General features: G+C 50.7%; 2 protein-coding genes and 1 long non-coding RNA gene across 3 annotated transcripts in view; 2 read left to right on the top strand and 1 right to left on the bottom strand.

The window, feature by feature from the left end:
- Positions 1-6,607: 6,607 nt before the first annotated feature.
- On the top strand, positions 6,608-7,763 carry Gjb5 (gap junction protein beta 5). Its single transcript, XM_032888450.1, has one exon. It carries the CDS (start codon positions 6,625-6,627, stop codon positions 7,438-7,440), a length of 816 nt encoding a protein of 271 aa, XP_032744341.1. The 5' UTR covers positions 6,608-6,624; the 3' UTR covers positions 7,441-7,763.
- Positions 7,764-10,637: 2,874 nt separating this feature from the next.
- On the top strand, positions 10,638-12,477 carry Gjb4 (gap junction protein beta 4). Its single transcript, XM_032888456.1, has one exon. It carries the CDS (start codon positions 11,402-11,404, stop codon positions 12,197-12,199), a length of 798 nt encoding a protein of 265 aa, XP_032744347.1. The 5' UTR covers positions 10,638-11,401; the 3' UTR covers positions 12,200-12,477.
- Positions 12,478-20,445: 7,968 nt separating this feature from the next.
- Positions 20,446-24,384, bottom strand: part of LOC116896432 — a 13,573-nt gene continuing 9,634 nt past the window's right edge. The window contains exon 3 of the long non-coding RNA XR_004387337.1: positions 20,446-20,643. This is a non-coding gene — a long non-coding RNA (uncharacterized LOC116896432). The remainder of the gene's footprint in view (positions 20,644-24,384) is intronic.

A 24,384-nucleotide genomic window follows, 5' to 3' on the forward strand; every position in this document is an offset into this window, starting at 1 on the left:
ACAGGGGTGCTCTGTGGAAGCCCTGCTCAGAACTTTCCAACACCCGCTTCCTGCCTCCGTTGCACCCCATAGAGAAGTAGTCACGCCCCAGAGAAGAAAATAGATGCAGCTTAGACCCCACTCTGTATGGATCCCGTCACTCTGCTCTCCTCATAGCACCCCTCCTCTGTCATGGCTTCCTCCCTGTTCCTTCCCGAACTCTACAGTCCCCCAACCCCCACCCTGCTGTGGGCCAACAGCCCTGCCCCCACCCACCCCTCACAGAAATCTTAGATGAAGTTTCTCTACTCCTTCAGAGTCTGGGAGAAGCCAAATTACCTCAGTTCTAAAAAGTGGCCTCTGTGAAGAGCGAGGGCATCAGAGGAGCATGGGGTCTGTGGACTGGGACTCTGCTCTGCTGGGACTGGGCCCTGTGGTCTTCAAGGCTCCCTGACTCCGCTTCAGGGCAGGAATGAGACTGGGAATGGACCTATAACACCCCATGTTCCCCCAATCTCAATGCTGGAGGATTGGACTGGGACTACTCAGACCCTGTCCTCCTTGAATTCCCCGGTTCTGACACAGGCCCATCCCAAACCTCGCCCCATGGCTAAGGAAAGAAGATGGGAAGCGGCATCCACCCCACTGCCACCCCCAGATTGTCCCCTCTGAAAATGATGGCAGTCCCCACTGACGGGCATGTATGCTCCAGGGACCCCGCTTCACCTCTTTCTACCTGTTCATCCTCACACTAATCCTATTGGGTAGGAACTGTAACTTCTCTCCTACTGCAGATGAAGGAACAGAGGCTACAACAGTCGCAAGCATGGGCTGATTCAATGACAGGCAAACACCCTTGCCCCAAAGCCCGAGGGCTCAGTCCCAGCAACCTACATAGGTGAGAGGAGAGAATTAACTCCACAGAGTTGTGCTCTCACCTCCACACTCACACACACACCATGGTACACATCTATGCACGTGCACACACGAACACAGTAACAACAACAACAACAATAATAATAACAACAGTAATTCATTTTTAAATTATGATTTTAGTAGTTGGGAGTTTTACGTGTGTTTGATCCTATTCATTGTCCCCACCCCCACCCCCAGCTCTTCCCAGATCCACCCCCATCCCCAACCCACCTAACTTTGGACCTTTTTTTGTTTTTAACCCTCAAACCACTTTGTGTTGCCCAAAATATTCTTAGCTGTGTGGTGTTCGGCCAGGGCATGGTTGACCAACCAGAGGCTTCACGCTTAGAGAAGACTGTCTCTTTCTCCCCTTGCAGCTAACAATTACCAGTGGTTCCGTGGCTAGGGGTGGGAGTGTGTGTCCAAAATAAATAATTTTAAAACCCAAAAAGGGACTTGCAAGGTTTTGCCCAGCCAGTGAGCAAGGCAGCCATAGCAAGAATTCAGGCAGCTGGACTCCAGAGCATCTGCTCTACCTAAGGCCTCAGCTCGACATGTGCAAGGCCTGCTGGATGCTCCGGCTTCTCAACTCCTGAGAAGCCGAACTATCCATTTTTGGCCACTCAGCATTCATTAGCACCTACTATGTGCTGTGCCTACTACGTGCTGCACCGGAGGGTGGTGTAGGCAGAACAGCGTGATCCCAACGCCTTACAAGGTCAGTCTAAAGGAAGAGAGAAGACACTAGCCTCCCAAGTACATCCAGGGCACTCACTGTAAGAGCAAATGTGTCTGTCCCCTGTTCCCAGGGAATATATAACAGGATCAGATCTGATCTGCTCCTCAGAAAAGGTTTCCCTGGCTTAAACTGAAGTCTCAAGGATGAGTGGGCACCAGCACGGGGACAATAAAGAACTGAACAGGGAGGTGCACACTGTTAACCCCAGCACTTGGGAGGCAGAGGCAGGAGGATTTCTGTGACTTTGAGTTCTGCCTGGTTCAAATAGTGAGTGCACGGTTAACAAAAGCCGAATAGTAAGACCCTGTACCCCAAAAAGAGAAAAAGGAAGGAAACGAGGAGGAAGAGGAAAGGTCAAATAAGCAAACTGGAAGCATATGCAAAGGCCCTGGGGCACTAGGGTGGGGAAGAGTCTGATGGAGGAAGAGGAAAAGTCAAATAAGCAAACTGGAAGCATATGCAAAGGCTGGGGCTCTAGGGTGGGAAAGAGTCTGATGGAGGAAGAGGAAAATTCTTGGAAGCATGTGCAAAGGCCCTGGGGCACTAGGGTGGGAAAGAGTCTGATGGTCTGGTAGAAAAGAAAGTGAACAAAAGACAGGGTGCTGGAGCGTGGAGGTGGGAAGGAAGAGGCTGCACGTGAGGAAGGCATCAGAAACCAGGTTGTGTAGGTGCACAGGGTCACATTAGCAAGATGGGCTTTTATGACAAGAGCATTAGGGAGCCACTGAAGGCCTTCAACATCTTTTTTTTAATTTTTTAAATACGATCTGCATTTTCCTAGGACTGCTATACTAGGAAAGAGCCCAGAGAGAGAGAGAGAGAGAGAGAGAGAGAGAGAGAGAGAGAGAGAGAGAGAGAGGGAGGGAGGGAGAGAGATTGCTAAATTTATGCTACATGTAGGCCATTTGACATGCTCTGACAAGGACCAAAGTGCCCAACGACAGAGTTGATGTTATCAGTGCTCATGAATTTCCAGCCCTCACTCCTGTTCTGAGCAGATGAACCACACACGCTGAGCTGCTGCTGTCATCAGGAGCAGGGGTTATGGGGTCAGCAGTGGAGAACTGGTCAGAGCACCCAGGCACTTCCCCCTTGCTCATCAGAGGAGCCCCAGGTACCACACGCACAGCTCCCGGAAGGTAATTTACCTCCTTCCTGCCCCATTCGCAGATACCAGCTAGAGGCAGGAGGACAGCTGGAGTGACCCAGCCGGAAGACCGGGGGCCACCTGAGCCAGGAGTACGTGTAGAAGGTGGTGAAGCCAGTTAATTAGGTCCAGAAAGAGCCTGTGGGGAAGGAGACGATGGGGGATGTGAGGCAAGACCAGGTGCAAACCACTGCCCTCCCCCTGGACTCCTCCTCTCAGCTGCAGATCTCTCATCTCTCCGAAAGCACTCCCTTTGGCCCACCCCTCCACCTGGAGCCCTGCCTGTCTCCTCTCCTAGCTAGCATCAAGAAATGGGACCAACAGTACCTTCTCTACCCACACCCTCCAGTTTCTGTACCCACCCCATGATTGAAATCACTCTGGTGCAAGGCCAAGAGCGATCTGTGGCTCTCGTCCCTTGCCTTCCCCTTCACAGCCTTCTCCCAGCCCCTCCTGGCCCTGACTACCCAGCTCCCCCTCCACGTGCCTCTCTTTGCCTGTCCCCTAAAGCGTGGGTGCTCCTGAGACCTCCGCCTGGCCCCTCTCCTGTAGTGCAGTGTCTCCTGCTGTCCCATTGGACAGGAAGCCTCCTGCTGAACTCCCCAGCACCCTGACCCTCTGCAGGGGACCTTCCACCTCCTTCCCCATTTGTTCCTCAGGAAAGCCCGAAGACCCCTGCTCTCATCAGTGGCCTTGCCACCAACCGAGTCACCCAAATAGAACCCCCCAAAAGTACCACAGCTGCTTAGTGTGCCCCAAATGCAACCCATAAACCACTGCAGGGACCGGTTTCAACCAGCCTTTCCTCTCCACTGTGGGGTGGGAAGGCTCACACATAGGTTTAGTCACAGACGCCATAGAATTCATCTGCTCATTAGAATGTGTGTGGAACACAAAAATCTAGACTTGGGCACCATGGTGAAAATGCCAAGCTGCCCCAGCACTTCTGGGGCTGAACTCAAGGGAGCCAAGCTGCCTTCTTGCAGATCTCCTATAAACCCTGCATCACGTGTCCTTCTTTCTCGTTTTATGTTATTTGTTTTGTGACAGTCTCATCTAGCCCAGGATAGCCTCAGACTTGTTACATAGACAAGGTGACCTTGGACTCATCCTCCTGTCTCCCAAATCCCAAGTGCTGGAATTACAGGCATGCGCCACCACACCCCTTTTCTGCCTCAGTGGGGATCTAACCCAAGGCTCTATGTTCACTAGGTGAGCACTCCACTGGTTGAGCCACACCCCACACTTCCTTTTGCTTTTTTGTTTGTTTTGGATGATTTTAAAATGCCCCCAGAGCATAGCGCCGAGATGCTTTTCGAATCTCCAGAGCACCAAGAGGTTGTGATGTGCCTTAGGAGAGAAGGTTTGGGGACGGGTACAGTTCATCCAGGCATGAGCCACAACCGGCCTGGGTGCGCGGTGAGCGAACGAACGTTCATTAGTCTACAAGCAGAGAGTCTCAGTACACAAAAGGCTGAACCAGGAGGACCCAGAGTTGGAGGCCAATCTGGGCTGTATCTAAAGGCCCTTTTCATACAAAAGCAAAGGGAGGAACTGGAGACGTAACTGGAGAGTCAAATCAAGGCGGTGAGGCCCACACACAGGGATGAAGGACTATGTGGGCCTCAGCTGCAAGACCCGGCAGAGGGAGGAAGAGAGGAGGAGGGAAAGGGGGAAGAGGGGGAGAGAGAGAGAGAGAGAGAGAGAGAGAGAGAGAGAGAGAGAGAGAGAGAGAGAGAGAGAGAGAGAGAGAGAGATTGAGAGGATTCAGTCATCAACCCTTAAGAGCCTTCTTCTAAAGAGTTGGCCCTGGAGACTTCTGAAAGAACTTAAAGAGGGCAGGGCTAGCGTTTCATCCCCATATGAGGTTGGGGGTGAAAGGTTAAAGTTCAGGAGTTTCTCTTGAGAAGATGCTGGAATTCTTGCTTTGGGGGGGAGGGAAACCCCTAGGATTTTCCGAGCTCCATTGGAGGCAGTCTTTGAGAGACCTGGACCTAGCCAATGGCTAGGCAGCCCACAGCTCCTCCCACACACACACCTCCTGGCGACAGGACCCGCCTGGGCTGCTCAGCAGCCTCTGCCCCAACTATGAGCTTTACCAGAAACCCTTGCCTGATTCTGACATGAATTTTGATGCTTGCTGAACCCCAACTGCCGGCTTCCAGGAGCGGGACTAGGGAGCCCTAAGGAGTCGCTGCTCAGGTAAAGGACTCGATCTAACAGGGATGGTTTCTCTGGAGGAGGCTGGAGGGTGGTGGCCTGGATACATGTGTCCTGATGGTGAAGGGAAGCACTACTCCCTGTATTCTGGGCTCTCCTCTCCCCAGCCGGCAAAGGTGACAGAACTGGGGGGACTGGAGCTGAAGGAAAGAGGCCGAGCAGGGCGGAGCTCCGCTACAGACTGAACCACAATTCCGGAGCCTGCCGAGCCCTGAGGTTAGGGCTCGGCCTCCCTGGGTGTTCCTAGGACGCTGCCAGCTCCACCCACCTGAGACAGGACTGTGCGGAGAAGTCAATGACTCAAAGCCAGGCCACCACGTGGCCTAGTGGGGAGTGATTTAGCCAGATGGGGTGGGGAGTAGAGACACCCCCCCACACGCTCTTACCCAAGAGTCACCCGAAAGAGAAGGGAGTTGCATGGGAGAACAGGCAGTTCACTAAGACTTGAGGAAAGGACTCCAACTCAAATCTGAACCGTTTGCAGAGTGAACTCTGGAGCCAGCCAGCCTAGGTCTGACTCTGTTACTTACTAGCTCTCTGACTGCCGCTAGGTGAGAAAAATACCATACCCCTTGCTATAAGGGAATAATGCTGGTTTTCGAAAAATGCCTCTTACTGCACGATGGGAGTTGACGCTGCTTTGCAGCTGACCCTGCTGAGATCAGGTCGACTGTGGCCTTCCACGCAAGCCAGCACGTGGAAGCGTGGGGCTCTCTGAGGGTGCACAGCGCCTTGGTCCCAGTGGACCCCCATCATTCCCCGAGGAATCAGGCAGAGGGGACTTCTTACCTCATGGGACCCTTTTGCTCAAATGAAGATGAGTTAGTCACTCGCACCGAATTCACCGGCAGAACCCACCCGAAAAGCGTGTTCCACGCTGGTGTCTAACAAAGCTGTCCCACAAACATGATTAGAGCTGCCCACATGAAAGGGGGCTCTGTGGTCAGAGGAGCTCGGGTAATGCTACCTTCTGCACCCAGCTTTGAGGGAGTCACAAAGGGCATTAGTTTATTAGCGTGGGTGAGCAAAGTGACCTGCTTAATTCTGCTGAGCCTAGCTACTCGCCAGGTTGTCTTGAACACAGAATTATTTTCTCTTGCGGCAACTCTCGCCTGTCTAAGGACCAGGGTTCCATGAAACAACAGTTTGGGGAACCTTGGCCCACCAGCTTGTTCTGGGAAGCCTTTTGTATAAAGAGCACTGTAGCTCCCTTCTTATCTAAGTCCGTCTAATTACTAGTGTCCCGCCTTCAGGTAAGAGGCCCCTAATTGCCTGGACATTAACAGGACAGAAAGCTGGGTCTCTTGGAGAGGGAGGTCGGAGGGAGAATAGCCCAAGGCTCAGGGACTCGGGATGACTGGTTCCTGGCTTCAGCCCCCGCCCACTTTATGAGCAGGGCTGCTCTGACTTAACCACCTGTGCCTCCATGCCAGCTCTGCACTTAATAGCCATGTAACTTCCTAAACGCCTCTAACCCTCAGTTTCTCTCAGCTGTAAAATGGGTGTATAATACTGCCTAGTCCTGTGATGACACATTTCTGTGAAGTTCTCACGCTGAGCATTTCCTAATGTCGGAAATTACATTCTCGTGCCCCTGCAGGAGCAACCAGCCCTTGAGTCCACCATGAACTGGAGCATCTTTGAGGGGCTCCTGAGTGGGGTCAACAAGTACTCCACAGCCTTTGGTCGCATCTGGCTGTCTCTGGTCTTTGTCTTCCGTGTGCTGGTGTACCTGGTGACAGCCGAGCGTGTGTGGGGTGATGACCAGAAGGACTTTGACTGCAACACTAGGCAACCCGGCTGTACCAACGTCTGCTATGATGAGTTCTTCCCTGTGTCCCACGTGCGCCTCTGGGCCCTGCAGCTCATCCTGGTCACATGCCCCTCCTTGCTTGTCGTCATGCATGTGGCCTATCGAAAGGCTCGAGAGAAGAAGTACCAGCAAGAAGTTGGCAAAGGGTACCTCTACCCAAACCCCGGCAAGAAGCGAGGCGGACTCTGGTGGACATACGTCTGCAGCCTGTTGTTCAAGGCCACCATAGATATTATCTTCCTCTACCTTTTCCATGCATTCTACCCCAGATATACCCTCCCGTCTATGGTCAAGTGCCATTCGGCACCATGTCCCAACACAGTGGACTGCTTCATCGCCAAGCCCTCAGAGAAGAACATCTTCATTGTCTTCATGTTGGTCACGGCCATCGTCTGCATCCTGCTTAACCTTGTGGAGCTGCTCTACTTGGTGATCAAGCGGTGTTCTGAGTGTGCACCAGCGAAGAGACCGCCCACTGCACACGCAAAGAATGACCCAAACTGGGCCAACCCTTCCAGCAAAGAGAAGGACCTCCTCTCAAGCGACCTCATCTTTCTGGGCTCGGACACTCACCCACCTCTGTTACCTGATCGCCCTCGAGCTCACGTGAAGAAAACCATTCTGTGAAGGGTCCATAGACTGGACTGGCGGGGTGGGCATGAACTGGAAGGTTCCAGAATCTCTCATGAATGTAGCTGGTGAGGAAAAGAGCTGAGTTGGAGTTGGAGGCAGACAAAAAGGAGGACTCCCAGAGCTTGGGATCCAACTGTCCCTCCCGGCTGACTGGTCTTCGCTGAAACCCTCTACTCTGAACCTCAGTTTCCTTTTCTGTTACATAAACACACTGAGTGCCACTTAACAGGGCTAGGGGTGGATGAGATCACAAATAAGCAAATGCCTTCCTGTGTGACCCAGGGTGAGAACTCAATAAAGATAAATGTGTTCACAGATTCAAGGTGCCCTCTTGATCTCCTTTGTACCCTTCCTGGAGCCAAGGGGTCAGCCTCTCCTCTAGAAAAGGGGTCTCTAACTTTTCCCGGGGACTGTTCCAAAGCTAGCCCTTTGCCCCAGCTGGAAGTTTAGGCTGTGGTGTCTGCAGCGATGGTGGAGTTTGTCAGATGGAGAGCTGTGTGTTGTAATGGAAAACACCCAGATTCTGGAGTAATTGTGACTGTATCAGGACAACTTCACCTGAGTTAATGCATTGCCTGTGGGGGGTCACTGTGAGCACTGGCACGCGCCTGGCAGTATCAGAGTTAGCCAGCCAAAAAGGCCACGTATGTGTGAATCATTGCTATTAGGGAGTGCTCAATAAATGCTTGTGTGAAATGAAGCAGAGGGGGCCCCTCCTTGGAGGTACATCAGCCTTCACTGTCCCAGCCGGATGCAAGCCCAGCACCCCTCTGTAGATAGACCCTGCTGGACCACACTCCAGCTTCCCCAGAGCCATTTCCAACAGGAACCCAGGACCACAGGGCACATAACAAGGCTACATGCCTGGCCCCAAGCCAACAGCAGCCTTTCATGTCACCAACCTGCATTCCTTGTGCCCAGCAGGGCAGTGGTCTCAAAAACCAGGTGGCTAGTCTGAGTAGCCTAAGATCCAGTCCCCATAGATATAGCCCCACAAGTATAACACAAGTAACACAAGTCATAGGCTCAATCGAGGGTGTCCCTTTCCATAAAAACCAGCTGCTAAGGATCTCAGAAGCAGTTGCCTGAGGACAGGGCAAAAGAGAGAGTCGGGAAGCAGGGTACAGGAAGAGGGACACACATGACAAGCTGAAAGGAACAGGATCTGTGTCATTAGCACCAACCATCCTGTGCCTGGGCATTTTGACACTAAACTCCAGCCTCTAGCACTCTAGTCCCACCCACATACCTACAAACCCAGACAGGCTGGAGGAGTAAGGCGTGGGCCCAAGAGATGAGCCACAGGTGTTTGCCCTGCCACTGTGCCCAGGGAAGTCCTTCTGCAGCAGCCTGCCTGCCCACTCCAGCACTCTCTCTTGGCTCATTGGCTCAGAAAGCCCCACCCTGCTGGTAAGAACAAAAGCTGCCTCCGGGAGGGCCTCAGGCAGACAGACAAGCCGGCACCGGAGAGTGAGGACCCACAGGACCCGAGAAGGGTGAGGACCAAATACAGCTGGAGACAGCTGGGGGGAAAGGTCCCCAGGGGAACCTAGTGCTGGAGACTTAGCTTCATAGGGCAGACCAGGGGAGGGCAGGGTCCCTGAAGGAATCCTAGGAAAACTCCACAGAGGGGAAGGAAATGTGCTATACTAAAATGAGGCCGGAGGACCAGAGAAGAATCTAGAAGAGACTGGGAAAAAGTTTAGCCAGATCAGTTTAGCCAGGATCCACTGAGAGGGCATGAGCCTGACAAAAGCCTCGTTCCAGGAGACAGAGGCGTCCAGTTTGGCTTCCAGCCTCTAGCAGACTAACAAGGAAGCCTGGGCACTGGGGTGTGGGTCATGCTCCCTGCAGTGGAAGACAGAGGAGGCTCAGCACGTGTCCCAGGGATACATGGCTGCTACAGAAGCCAGGATCTGAGTCAGGGCTGGTACAAGGAGGTCTTCGGATGGAACACCCTAAGCACCCCAGAGCAGGGAAGAGCAAGGTTGGGGGGTATACAGAACATGGCCTGTATGAAAATGAGAGATCAGACTATCAACAGCCACTAATTAGGCAGTCAGAGAAGAGGTGCACCTGGGAATAAAGATCAGGGGCAGGGCAAAGACCATGCTAGAACCCATTCCCTGTCTCCTCATTCCTTACACACGTGAACACACCTTCTTATCCCTTACACATACATACATACTCCTCCTTATCCCTTACACACATACATACATGCATGCACACTCCTCCTTATCCCTTACACACACACACACCTTCTTATCCCTTACATACACACATACATATATACACACATATACTCCTCCTTATCACACACACACACACACACACACCTTCTTATCCCTTACATACACACATATACCCTCCCCATCACACACACACACACACACACTTCTTATCCCCCCATATACACACATATACCCTCCCCTTATCACACACACACACACACACACACATCCCTTACACACACATAGACATACATACACACATACATACTCCTCCTTATCCCTTACACACACACACACACACACGTACACCTTCTTATCCCTTACACACACATACTCCTCCTTATCTCTTACACACACATAAATATATACACACTCCTCCTTTCCCCTTACACATACATATACACACACATACACACATACTCCTCCTTATCCCTTACACACACACATAATACACACAAGCACACACATACACACACAAATACACACACCTTATCCCTTACACACACACATATACTCCTCCTTATCCCTTACACACATACATACATGCCCACTCCTCCTTATCCCTTACACACACACATACATATATATACTCCTCTTTATGCCTTACACACACACACTTTCTTATCCCTTACACACGCACATACATATATGTGTGTGTGTATATATATATATATTCCTTCTTATCCCTTACACACACACACATACAGACTCCTCCTTATCCCTTACACACACACATGATACACACGAGCACACACAAATAACACACATATATATACACAAAAACACATACACACAAACACACACTCTTTATGCCACATACACACACAAACACACACCCACACACATACTTCTTATTCCTTACACACACATACACACACACACACATACTTCTTATCCCTTACACACACACACACACACACACACACACACACACACACATCAATGAAATGGTTGGAATTCCAGAGGGACCCACTGTGGTCCAGATCTCAAGACAATAAAAGAGATGAATAAGAAAGCCCGTCTGTTCTGTCCTGACACAGCAGGGTGGGAAAGACGCCAAGCCACACCGATTGCAGATGAGCCTATGTTTAGTTTGGAAAGGGATGTCTCAGAAAGTTCCAGAGCCACAAAGGAGTGAGGATGGAGGCTGAGAACTCTCCCAAAGGGCCAGGGTGGGCATTCCCACCCCAGAGCCCTGCCCACGCTGGGTTCAGGGAAAATTCAATAAACCTGGCACCCAGTAAAGGCCTGCCTACCCTGTCCCTTCTTGCCTTCACCCAGTCCCCGAAGCTAATGGAAGGTCAAGCCATCTCCAGGCCACTGTGGTTGAGACACGGGCTGGCTGGCACGGCATATGTGGTATTTATCTCCCACGTGCTTGTTGCTTTGTAGAAGGAAAGAGACGCTGACTTTCGGAATCTGAAGACCAGGGTTCAAGACCACCAGTGCTACTTGCCACTGTGAGATCTCTGGCAGGAGACCTCTCACCTTTCAGCCTTCGCACACTTTCTTGTGACATGGGGACCGTGACCGTCCCACCTCTGAGTCACTGCGTATGAGGACACAAATGGCCCCCGTGGTGGTTGTGAAACAGTTTAGCCCTTTACGTCATCTATAAAGACATTTATCTGCAGGTTCTCCCAGGCCTTGTGACTCCCGGGGCCCCGAGAGGTTAGCGCACGAGTGCGCGCACGTCCACGTGAGGCACCAAGGACACAGCCAACATGAACTGGGGATTTCTCCAGGGGATCCTGAGCGGCGTGAACAAGTACTCCACAGCGCTGGGCCGCATCTGGCTGTCGGTGGTCTTCATCTTCCGGGTGCTGGTGTATGTGGTGGCGGCGGAGGAGGTGTGGGATGACGAGCAGAAGGATTTCATCTGCAACACCAAGCAGCCCGGCTGCCCCAACGTCTGCTATGACGAGTTCTTTCCCGTGTCCCACGTGCGCCTCTGGGCCCTGCAGCTCATCCTGGTCACCTGTCCTTCCCTGTTAGTGGTCATGCATGTGGCCTATCGCGAAGAGCGAGAAAGGAAACACCGCCTCAAACATGGGCCCGACGCCCCGGCCCTGTACAGCAACCTGAGCAAGAAGAGGGGCGGCTTGTGGTGGACGTACCTGCTGAGTCTCATCTTCAAGGCCGCGGTGGACTCGGGATTCCTCTATATCTTCCACTGCATTTACAAGGACTACGACATGCCCCGCGTGGTGGCTTGCTCTGTGCAGCCCTGCCCCCACACCGTGGACTGTTACATCTCCCGACCCACGGAGAAGAAGGTCTTCACCTACTTCATGGTAGTCACAGCAGCCATCTGTATCCTCCTCAACCTCAGTGAGGTCGCCTATCTGGTGGGCAAGAGATGCATGGAGGTCTTCCGTCCCCGGCGCCGGAAAACTTCCAGGAGGCACCAGCTACCCGATACGTGCCCACCGTATGTGATCTCCAAAGGTCACCCCCAAGATGAGAGCACCGTCCTGACAAAGGCCGGGATGGCCACAGTGGATGCAGGTGTGTATCCATGACCTGCAGGTAGGGTTCTGAGATGACTGCCCGTCCACTGAAGCCACCCAGGAAAATGGGTGAAGGGAGTGTGGCTCTCGGCAGCAGGTCAGGCAGGGAGTATGGCTGTGGGGACTCCGGAAGTTCATCCGAGAGCTAGCAGAAGATGAGAAGCACCCTTGAGCCCCTAGATCCTGAGCCTCCAGGGACTTGATGGCTGGTGGGGATTTTATATTTGTCAATAGAGTACCTCAACCCTATTAATAAATATGCTCCAAGTGCTTTGGAGACACGTGGAGAAGTCCAGGGGTGGTGTTTCAGGTGGGTCTTTTGGAGGAAGCCAAGCTAAGTGGTCATCTGAGCCCCATCCTCACACGCACACCAACCAGACACACACACACACACACACACACACACACACACACACACACACACACACACACGCCAGGACAGGGAGAACAGCAAAGACAGGACCCACACCAGATGCCTCACAGCTCGCAGCAAGTTATCCATTATCCAAGGCAGGGAGACAGGGAGCGGTGGAGACCCTGATCTGGTGCTCAGAGAGTGTAAGCCCAGTCATCCATTGTGTGTGGTATAACAGGGTCTTTGTTTTCCACTCCCTGACCTCCCAACCCACCCAATGCAGGTCCCATGCAGGGAGTACCTCGGAGGATGAGAGAATGGTACAGGAGAGCAAGTGCATGGTGGAGTCTCCCAAGGGTCCAGGGGACGTGCCACACCCCATCATCCTCCACCAAGACACTTCCCTGCATAACCTCATCCTCCCCCGTCCTACAACCACACACACACACACACACACACACACACACACACACACACACACACACACACACACACCTTGACAGTCTCATAAACATCTTTCTATCCTGGACCTGCCTCTGAGTCCAGAAGCTGCCCCTGATAACTCTCAGGGAAAGTACTTCCATAGCGTGACTAGCAATTCCTGAATGGCCTTGCCTTCCTCCCACAAAACTGCCCTCCTCACAGAGACCCTGCCCCATTTATGGAGGGCACTGCCAATATCTAGCTGTCCAGATCAGAAGCTGGCCTATGATCCTCAAACTCCCCCAGGCCCCAACAGCTCCTTGCAGCCCCCAATCCCAGCACATCGCCTCAGGGCACTGACTCCAACCTTCTCCGTCACCCCATACAATCCTCCACAGGGCCTCTCAGATCCACCTCCATAACTGCATGGAGTGAATACTCGGTCCACGGAGGTGACGACACCATTCCTCCAGCCTTAATGTTTCTTTCAGCACACCTACCCCTAATCCCATTACCCCCAAACTGGCACTGCTGGCCTCCCCCTCCCTCCATGGCTCCCTCCCTCGGTTCGGTACTGATAACACATAGGTATCCTTGATACCTGTAAATGTGCCTCCGACCTTTGTCATTCCGATCATTCCTGCCTCCTCCGCAAATGGCCTCAAACCTCAAAGACAGCCTCACCACCAAGCATGCCAGCTCTGGCCTCTCTCCTCTGTCATTCTCCCAGAGTTGGAATAGCTGGTACCCATGAGTGATACCCGTCAGCCTGTGAGCCCTTTAAGGGGCAGGACGCTGAGTCACCAGGTTTGCAGCCTTCAATAAATGTTTGCTAAATGAGTAAGTGGGCTGTGAGCCTCTTGGAGGAAAACTGTGTCTTGTTCATCTGAACCCTCTGCCACACCTGGGAACTCAGCAAAGTGGTTTTACCTCTGTTGGCTTCTCGTGGTTGACTAAATCCAGCTATCTTGCTTATGGTGAGGGAAATCCTCCAAGCCCATTGGGCAGCCTCTACATTCTATGCTGATTAGGGAGACTGGGTCAGAGTCATCTATCTTAGGTGGAGTTCCCTGGAAGCAGAGCCAGAGACAAGGCTTTGGCATCTGTGATGGCTAGAACAGGGAAGCAAGGTGGTAGCTGGGGGGCTGAGCTGGGCTAGGCATGCACCCAGGGACCTAGAGCTTGCCAGATTTGGAAGGAGGTATCATAAATGCCACCACAGAGTAGTCCCACTTGGATATACAATACTGGCCCTTTGAACACTCCTACAAGCCATTGGTTTGACCTGACCCTGGTGGCAGGAAACCCAACAGGAATTCATAGGTAGCTTTGGTTCAGTCAAGACCATTTCCCCAGGAGCTGCTACCATTGGGACATAAGAATTGGTGTCCCCAGTAAGAGGAACAATGCCACCTACTGAACCTCTGACACTAGGAGACAAGGGTGGTTCTCAACCTTCAGCAGCCCAGAGACGCGACCACCCAGCCCAGGTACTCTCAACAGAACCCCATGGCCCTACAATATTAAAACCAAGACAGAGGCCAAGTCCAGACCAGGACACAAGCACAAACAATTCCCATCTGGAAGCCCACCCCGGGAGATGCTGCTATGTCCAGCACATTGGAAGCTCACCCTATGACATGACCATTCTCATAATACCCTCACGTTCCAGAGCGCCCATGTCCTGAACCATCTATCATCTGGCCCCGCCAAGGCCGCAGAGGTGGCTGGGGCCATTGATCTGTCTCATCCTGTCTCTCCCACGTTGTCAAGCATCCTCCTCCTGCTCTTCCCTCCAACCAGCCGTCCTCCTTCTTGAGAAATCCCCATGTGTTTCCCAGCCGTCTTCCTCTTTCGCACTCCTTCCTTTCCCGTCCATGCCACCCACTTCTCATTCATTGAAGACTGAGCCCAGAGCCAAGCAACTTCTCTTCTCTTGCCTCGGCAAGCGACCTGGGGCCACACGGACCACCTGGGCTCCACCCTGCCCTCTTTATTCCACGACTTTCTTGTCCTCTGAGACACTTAGCTTCCCACTCACAAGGCACCAGACCTTGTCATCACCCGCAGATGCCCCACCCTTTGAGCCCTTCCTTTATTCAAGTCAACAAATATTATCGGCCTCATTGTATGTCAAGTCCTCCATGTTAGGCTCTGGGAAGAGTGAAGCACACTCCCTGGGTTCACACAGCTTACATCCTGGAGAAAGAGGAGTATCAAATGCCTATTGTCTAGGGTAGCGTGGGATGCTGGGAGGCAGAAGAAGACGACCTGACATCCAGGCATCCGGGAAAGGGTTCCCTGGGACCTCATAAGGATACGTGGAGAAAGGGAGAGTTTGCCAAGTGCTGGAGAATGGGGCTTTGGATAGAGAAGGACACCATTTATAAATCAACAGAGGGCAAATTTGATGGCTGAAAGAAAGCCAGGCTGGCTGAGTCAGCTGAGGGGCTAGTGTTTGGAGCGAGGCCGGAACGAGGCAGGAAAGATTGTGTAATGTGTTCTTTGCAGATCCCTGTTAATGATCTTGGACTTCATCCTAAAAACAAGATCAAGTCCCTGGAAAGGTTTATCACGGTGTGTGTGTGGGGGGGGTGACGCCCGTGGTTGCAGTGTGGAGGGACTGAGGCAGGATGATGTAAGGGCCTGAGAAAGAACAATGACCTGAACGGGACAGGGTGTGCACAGTGGTCATGGAGAGAAGTAACAGGGCTCAAAGCAAGACTCAGAAAGATCTGCTGATTTGGTTGAGTGAGGGGACCAAGCATGGGACAAAAAGCAGTTACACTTGCCGTCCCTAGCTCCAAATGCCAATGTCATTTAGTGAGTCCAGAGCCACAGTGGATGCACAGATTTGAGGGGGCCAAGATGGCTTCCGTTTCAAACATGTTAAGTTTGAGGTACAGATAAGATACCTGGTCATTCTCCCATCCTTTCTGGGGCCGTTGTGATCCCCAGCCCTCTTGTCTTGCTCTCTAACAGAGTATTTGTTATGGTTCTTGACATCTTGACAGCTAACTCATCTGGCCTCTCAGTTCCTTGACCTCCTTACTTCCAACAAGCTTTTTCTCTGCCACCACACCTTACCTCCTTACCTCCCGCAGCTTCATCTCCTGTCTTACCAGATCACTCAGTCTGGTTCTCACTAGAGCGATTCCTCTTCCCCATCTTGACCCACCCTGTTCACTGCCCATCACCTCTCTTCACAGCGTCCCCCGACATCCACCACCACCCCCTGCTCCCGAGCCCGTTCTCTCCAAGCTCAGATTCCCCAGGTCCCAGTCGGTGACTGTTAGATACTCCCCAGCCCTTGCTTTTGCTTGTCTCTCCAGTGCTTTGCCCGCTGAGCCCTTCTCCAAGAGACATCTGTTGTTGGGCCCTCTAAAGAATCACACAACTGGACCAACCCATCTGACCACGAAGCTCGTCAAGTCCCTGGCATTTCTAAGCAATCCTAGTTTCCTAAAAACTTTCCAAGAGAACTAGAATATACCCTTTCTTTCCTCATCTTTCATTCCCCCATCCTCCCAACCCTACGGCTTGACTGGAACACAGCCACCCATGTGCCTGGGAAGCAAGAACAGGAAGCGAATTCCAGATCGTCCCACAGATACACCAACTTCCTAACACGCCCGCCCAGTCCTTCCCCTCTGCGGCATGGATGAAGCATCCCTGTGCCTGGCATCCTTTTTCTACCTGACCAGCAGACCACCTCACGTCATCTCTACTCCGGGCTGTGCTCTTTCTCCTTCACAAACCCCCTTTCTGAAAATATGCTATAACGTTTAGCTTCTCTCTCCCTTTCACTCTCTCCCAATTCCATGCCTCCTCTCCAGTTTTCTACCATTGACCAAAAGCAAGGTCCTCTAAGAGCTCTGTATGTCTGTCTCCTCTTTGTCCTCCCAGTGGTCTCCAATTTGACAGACCCAGTCAGCCTTCCCAACCCGTCTTATTCCCTCAGCAGCATTTGGCCATTGAGAGCCTCCTCCCTGAGTCTCATTTTCCATTAGCCTTCAAAGAGTGATCTGCCTCTAGCTTCCACTCCACTTGTGGAATCTCCACGACTTTCCTGTGTTGTGCTTCTTCTCCATCTTCTAAATCTCTAAATGTAAGATGCTCCAGGGCCCAGTTCTCTCAGTTCTGTTGGTCAGTACTGTCCATAGAACCATCTATGTGTTTGGGTAGATGGTTTGTATGTCCACAGCCAACTTCTTCCGTGAGGGGCATAGTCACATGTCCAACTTCCTGACTGAGAGCAGATTCACATTCCCACATCTTGTCCCGGATGGAGGATGACCTACCTCATCCATTCACCTACTCAGTCAAAAACTCAAACCTGGGAAGATGGCTCTGTTGGTGAGTGCCTTTTGTGCAAGTACAGAACCAAACACCCATATAAAAAACTGGGAAGCCATACCCATGGCCCCAAGACTACTGGAGAAAGAGAAGGATTTGGGAGACTTGCTGGCCACCAGCCTAGACCCTGATTCAATGAGAGACACTGTCTCAAAGGAATAAAGTAGAACATGATAGATAGATCAGGACAGAGGACATCTTCCTTTGGCCTTCACACATGCATACGTAGGTGCACACACATATACCATACCACAACACACAGAAACACACACACACACACACACACACACACACACACACATAGAAGAAGGGAAAAGAAAACACCTAGGAGCCTCTTTCTTCATAATCACACCCACATCCCTGGCAAGTCATATTGGCAGTAATTCCAAAATATATTCAAAACCCCATCTCTTCCTGCTATCACTGAGCCTTTCAATCCAAGGCTAAGACACCCAGTTTCAACATCTGGACCCTTGCATCAACTCCCAACCTCCACCCTTACTCTTCCCCGCGGTGGCCCAAAAGATCTGTCTGACATGAGAGTCAAATCTAATTAACTGGCTCATTTGATTAAGATGTGAGCTAAGGGGGTTGGGGATTTAGCTCAGTGGTAGAGCGCTGCCTAGCAAGCGCAAGGCCCCTGGGTTCGGGTCCCCAGTCCAAAAAAAAGAACCAAAAAAAAAAAAAAAAAAAAAAGATGTGAGCTAAGGATGAAGCTCTGTCAGTGGAGTTCTTGCCTAGACTCAATCCCCACCACCACATAAAACCAGGTGGGGTTCCCCACACCTGTGATCTCATTCAGGGAGGCAGAAGGAGGATCAGGAGTTCAAGACCACCCTATCTCAAAACAACAACAACCAAAAGCTCTTGTTAAAGCTATCCTCAAGAAGCTTTTCTTTGTGGCCAAAAAAAGAAAAGCAGGTCAAACATTTTTGGTCTACAGGACCCTGTAGGCATGGATTGTTTCTGTAAGTCTTTCTCCTCTCTCTGCCTCTTCCCCTACACTCCCTCTCTTCCACACTGGTCACTCCTCACCACCTCAGGGTCTTCGCACCTGCTTTGTCTGCCCACGACCTTCTCCTAGAACATCACACATCTGTCTCATCAGCAAAAAGAGAAACAGTTCCATTCCAGGAGGTGCTCTCTCACGCCCTCCCCAGGAGCTCACACCCTGGGTCTCTCTATCAGATGACCTTGTGCTGTGTTCCTCGTAGCATTTAACTGGCCTGAAAAAAAAAAAAACCTCTTTGTTTCCATGGCGTCATTGAGATGAGTCTCTGAAGAACCAGGACTATCATCCGCTCATCCCGTGACACCCCACATGTGATTCCCATCCCCTGGACTGGTCCTCCACCTGCAGTAAGAACTCAATAAAAGTGGGTCAACTGACTGACTAAGCGGCATCCGTGTCATCTGTGGAACACTGGTAGCTGTTGGCAGAAGGGGCAAAGGACTAGCCCAGAGATGGAAATCTGGGAGGCAACTGTAAACTGGCTAAATGTAAGACAAGAATTTGCTCCACGGTTGCCCTTCCATAGGGAGGGGTTTTCTATAATGAAGCCCTTACAAAATGTCCCACATTATGGGCCATGCTCCTGATTACTGCATTTTTAGAGACAAAGTGTTCTTTGGGGGAAAACTCATTAGCCTGAAAGGACCTCAACCAATGGCATTCGGGATATCCGTGGAGGACACTTGGCAGAATCAGAAGGAAGAAAAATTGAAGGCAAAGACATTTGGCATAGTTTTAATCATTATTCCTGAGGGTAGGGCCTTATTATAAGTATTATCTTTGCAAGAACACTCTTTGTAAAATTTATTTTGAAAACAAAGGAAGTATTTCTGTCATAAAGAACACTCGTGGGGTTGGGGATTTAGCTCAGTGGTAGAGCGCTTGCCTAGCAAGCGCAAGGCCCTGGGTTCGGTCCCCACCTCCGAAAAAAAGAAAGAGAAAAAAAAAAAAAAAAAAACACTCGTGGGGTTGGGGATTTAGCTCAGTGGTAGAGCGCTTGCCTAGCAAGCGCAAGGTCCTGGGTTCAGTCCCCAGCTCCGAAAACACGAAAAAAAAAAAAAAAGAAAGAAAAAAGAAAGAAAAAAAAAAGAAAAAATTTGTTAAAGGGCTGGAGAGATGGCTCAGCCGTTAAGAGCACTGACCGCTCTTCCAGAGGTCCTGAGTTCAAATCCCAGTAACCACATGGTGGCTCACAACCATCTGTAGTGAGATCTGATGCCCTCTTCTGGTGTGTCTGAAGACAGCTACAGTGTACTCACATACATTAAATAAATAAATTAAAAAAAAAAAAAAACACTCGCACTGGATATTTTTTCCTTAAATTAAACAGGTAGGGTTTTGTGACAAAAAATAAAAATTCAAGTTTCTTATACTGTATCGAAATGACTGAGTCGTTGAGTGTGGCGGTTTACCCTTGAGACCCCAGAACCTGGGAAACCGAGACAGGAGGAGGCAGTTCACTCTAGCCTGGGGCTACTTGTGAGTTCTTGACACAAAAAGAATTTAAAAAATAAATAAATAAATAAATAAATAAATAAATAAATAAATAAATACCTGTGTCACAGATAACTTGGGCAAAGTTTTGTGGGGAGGAGATGGCTCAGTCAATAGTGTTTATCAGGAAACCCTGACGACCTGAGCTTAATTCCCCAGAGGCCATGTAAAAAGGCTGGGCAGAGTGATGCACACTTGTCATCCGGGCTCTGGACACGTGGAGACAGGTGGACCTCTGGCCTCCACACACATGCACACATTTGTATATGTGCCCAGCACACGCATGTGCACACACACAAACATACACACACACTAAACAAATTTTTGATGGAGGCAAAATTCTGATCAGATTGGTCCAAGTGTTCAAAATGTAACAGTTTAGCCAAAATGTATTTATAAACTATAAGGGGAGATGACTCAGCAGTTAAGAACTCTTGCTGCACTTGCAGAGGACCGGAGTTCAACTCCCACCACCCACGTGACAGCCTACAACTATCTGTGACTCCGGTTCCAGGGTATATGGCACCCTCTTTTGGTGGGGACATATATCCATGCAGGTAAAACACCCATACACATAAAAAATAAAACAATATTATCTAGAGAGGGGAGAGAGAAAAGAGTAATTCTTAATATATCTTATACAAATATGGTTTTTAAAATATATACAATAGGCTAGTAAGATAGCTAGGTGGCAAAAGGATATCAGCTGTTGATTCTGATAACTTGGGTTTAATCCCCAGGACACACGTGGTAGCAGGAGAGAATCTACCCCTGCAGCTGTCCTCTGACCTCCATACATACACAGTGGCAACACACCTAAATAATAAGAATAAAAATTAAAAAATAATAATAACAATAATAATAACAACAATAACACAAGCAGAAAGCAATCATCAGGCAGTGCTGTGGGTTGAATTAAATAAGGATTTAAATGAGCCCCATGGAGCCACGGGATGGTCACAGAGATGGAGGCAGGAGTGGCATCTGTAGATGTGAGTTGACAGATCCCGGTGAGAGCCAAGCAAACGGAGACACAGCACCAGCAAGGCGCTGGAGAATGGCGGCTGCCAAAAGACTGGGAAGAGGAGAGGTGCTAGCTGCAAGAGAACCGGGATCCGCGGGAATGACGGGAATGACGTGTCCAGGAAATGGGGAGATCTTGGAAAAGTGTTGTTTGGATGGGAGAAACTTGAGAATGATCAAATCGTGATGAAAAGGCTCTAATAGAGGAAAGACAAAAGCCCGGAGAGCCCAGGCCAATGGGATCGGGAGATTCGGACATAGAGCAGAGGCAGGTAAACTATGGCAGCGGGAGAAGGGAGAGACTGTGAGACAGGAGAGGGCTGTGATGACAGCCGCCCCAGCCCTCTCACTTGTAGCTCTTCCCTCATCTTCCCGCAGCCGCCTCGTGGGTATCTTGGGCTCCTCCTCTCAGACCCCCAGACCTTCCTCTGTTCTCTTCCTTCTGTGTCCTGCCTAGGCCGGAGTTCCAAGTATCGGCAGCACCGCGCTCGTCTCACGTGGGACTTGCCAACAGACGCCCGACATCCCCGGAGGACTGCGGACCCTCGCAAGGCAGGAGCAGCAGCCACCGCACACCACATGTACAGTAAGAGGAAAATAAATTCCCACTGAGGTGATCACCACAGAGAATTGCTGCCCCACCAATATCCCACCATTCTTCTGCCCCTCCTATTTAGGAAGAACTCTAGAATTCAGTCCTACTGGACATACCCTTCTCTACCGGGCCGGCTCTGGTGCCGGAGAAACCCCCACAGTCAGGGGAAGCCTTTGTGGACATTTGCACTTCAGCCTGCCTTGGTCTCCTCTGGTTGTTGCCCATGGTGACAGCCTGCTCAGTTTCTCCACCCTCAAACTTCCTAGAGCATTCCATGTTTTCACGCTCTTGTTTCTTGGACGTAGAAACTCTTCTTGAGCCTGCTTCCAAGTCTACAGACCACTTCCGTCTCCCTCCATGCCTTCCCTCAGCACAGGGAGAAGCCTAGGCCTACACCCACTAACTGTCCTGAGCTCCCCACAAGTCCTTTTCTAGGGGCCCTTTCACCCCTACCTCTTCCTGCCCATTTGAGTGTTCTCAGATCTCTCCTGCCTGGTCCTTCCCTGACCCCCTGACCCCTGCAGCTACCTCCCCTCCTTCTCTGGCTTTCCCAATTGTTCATCCTCCCTTACCTCCCACTCCTTCTCCTACTACCTGTGATCTGTCTCAGCTCCATCACGTCTCTCAACCTCCCTGCCAAAGCCAGTTTCACCTACTCCTTGTCACTCAGCCCAGTGGAAGCTGTGCAGGCCCTGTCTTGCCTGACAGAGCATTTAAGGACACATGGCCTTTTTTGTGGAAATTCTTGTTCATTCCGTAAGTCCTTTCTTTGTTCTATCCACCCAGCACTCTTCCTGTCCCTTTAAACTGAGGTTCTAAAAGTCACGGCTAGCCACATATCCTGGCTCCCTGTCTTTAGATGAAGCCAGGCAGATTTCAGTCATGTTTTCAATGGTTTCTAAGCAAAGTGTGGAATGGCAAGATGTAGGGAGACCGGAGATGCTGGTTGCAAAGCTACTGTGTGAACGCCCCATGCATAATCTCCTGGGTAAGAAGAGAGAAGCGTGGCAACTGTCGTAGAGGGGCAGAGACCAACAGCAAGCAGAAGAAAAGTCCTAGACACTCTCCAGACCTGTCTCAGATGCCCCTATAACCCCAAGGTACCTGCCCTTTCGGTGCTCTAACAAGCCAATAAATTCTTCTTTATGCCAAGCACACCCAAGTTGTGCTTCTTGTTTATAAATGTCTTCACTTGGGCACTGGAAGGATGGCTCAGTGATAAAGGGCAATGGCTGCTCTCGCAGAGGACCTGATTTCAGTTCCCAGAGCCCACATCTGACAGCTTACAACCACCTGAACTCCAGCTCGAAGGGATCTGATGCCCTCTTCTGTCTCTCTGTCGTCACCTACATACACATGTTCACACGTGTGTATGTGTTTATGAGTACACACATAAACAAATAAGTAAATAAATAAATACTAAATTTTTTTAAGTCTTTACTAGGGCTGTGAATTGTAGTTCCATTGGTAGAGCATTTGCCTAGCCATGCACTGAGCCCCGAGTTCAAGCCTTGCCACCACGTAGACCCAACATGGTTTTGGACAACTGTAATTTCAGCCCTTAGAAGAGATGGACGCAGGAAGATTCCGGCTTTAAGGCCATTCTCAATTACATGTTGTGCTCTAGGCCAACCTGGGATACATGAGACCCTATAACAAAAAGGGAGGTCCTAAAGTAAGACAGCCTGGTGAAGACTTGAGCACCCACATAAACCCAGGCATAAAGTTCTGGATCACCAAACAAGACCCCCAGTGACAGATATGGGGTCTTTACATAGGAGCTGTAAGTCAGAGACACCCCCACCCCACCCCAGAGCCTCTGAAACAGTGCAGGCTAAGTCACTGCTCTTGGTTGCCTGTTAGAGCGACGGCTCATTGCTTATTTAATAAGACCCTATTTCTAAAGCTATGTTAGGTGCAAGACACAAAGAAATTAACCTGGTGTGGGCGGGCTAGCTTTCATAGCGTCTGGTAATGCTCTGAAGGATGCCGCGGGAGGCCGCGGGATAGAGGCGCCAACGGTCTAATGCAGCTATGAAAGTCTATGAGATACACCAACCTGGCAAGCAAAATGCGCTCACTGGTACAACAGCCAGATGAGTGCTATAGGGATAACCAGTCACCTCCATGACGGGATATGAGACCCACTCCACAAAAAGAATCCTATGACTAGTTAAAGGTCCATGACTACAGAGGTTTGGGGCTCTACGAAGTAACTTCTGCTTAGCCTAAATTGCCACGGCATCCCACCTCCTAAATACCTATGGCTATGCCCACAGACATAGGCTGGTCTCAGCTTTAGTCAGAGAAGCCCCTCTTTGAAAGTGAATGCAGTGGCCTGTGCCTATACAAGAGACGGAGAATAAAGAATGGTTGAGGGCTCAGTCCTGAATGAGACATTTAAACCATCCCCCTCAAGCTTCGTGGGATTCTTCAGAAGAGGGTCCAGAGACACAGGAAGAAAGGCTGCAAAATGCCACCTGTTAAGCATGCTATGGCCATGACAATAATGACGAACTCATAAGCACCACGCCTAGCGGGACTAGACCAACGTGAGTCAACCCCACCCAATGGTCAGCCTTGCTGGCAAGGGGCCCAAAAAGCACCACCACTTGCTGTTGATCTATTGATCTGTATCGGAGAGGTAGAGATAGATACCTCGTGCGCACCCACTGCTGGGCTCTCCGGGTCTGTTGAATAGTTCCAAATCCAAGGGCACACAGATGGCCCTTGTCAAACTCCGGAGGCCACAAAATGAAATGGAAAGTGAAGAGTACAGAAAAGAGATTTGCAGGGGATTAGAGGGCTGGTAGGGTTAAGAGGGACCTAAGAGAGGCTATGGGGGTGAGAGTAATCAGAATATACTATAAACGTGTCTGTGTTTATGTGTACAAGTATATATGAAATTGTGAAAGAACAAAATGTATTAATAAAAAGAA

This window comes from Rattus rattus, chromosome 1, assembly GCF_011064425.1.
Source record: "Rattus rattus isolate New Zealand chromosome 1, Rrattus_CSIRO_v1, whole genome shotgun sequence".
In the NCBI taxonomy this organism is placed as follows: Eukaryota; Metazoa; Chordata; class Mammalia; order Rodentia; family Muridae; genus Rattus; species Rattus rattus.

What these genes read in the sequence shown, in the direction of transcription:
- Gjb5 (XM_032888450.1), top strand. Translation starts at nt 6,625, where the DNA reads ATGAACTGGAGCATCTTTGAGGGGCTCCTGAGTGGGGTCAACAAGTAC.
- Gjb4 (XM_032888456.1), top strand. Translation starts at nt 11,402, where the DNA reads ATGAACTGGGGATTTCTCCAGGGGATCCTGAGCGGCGTGAACAAGTAC.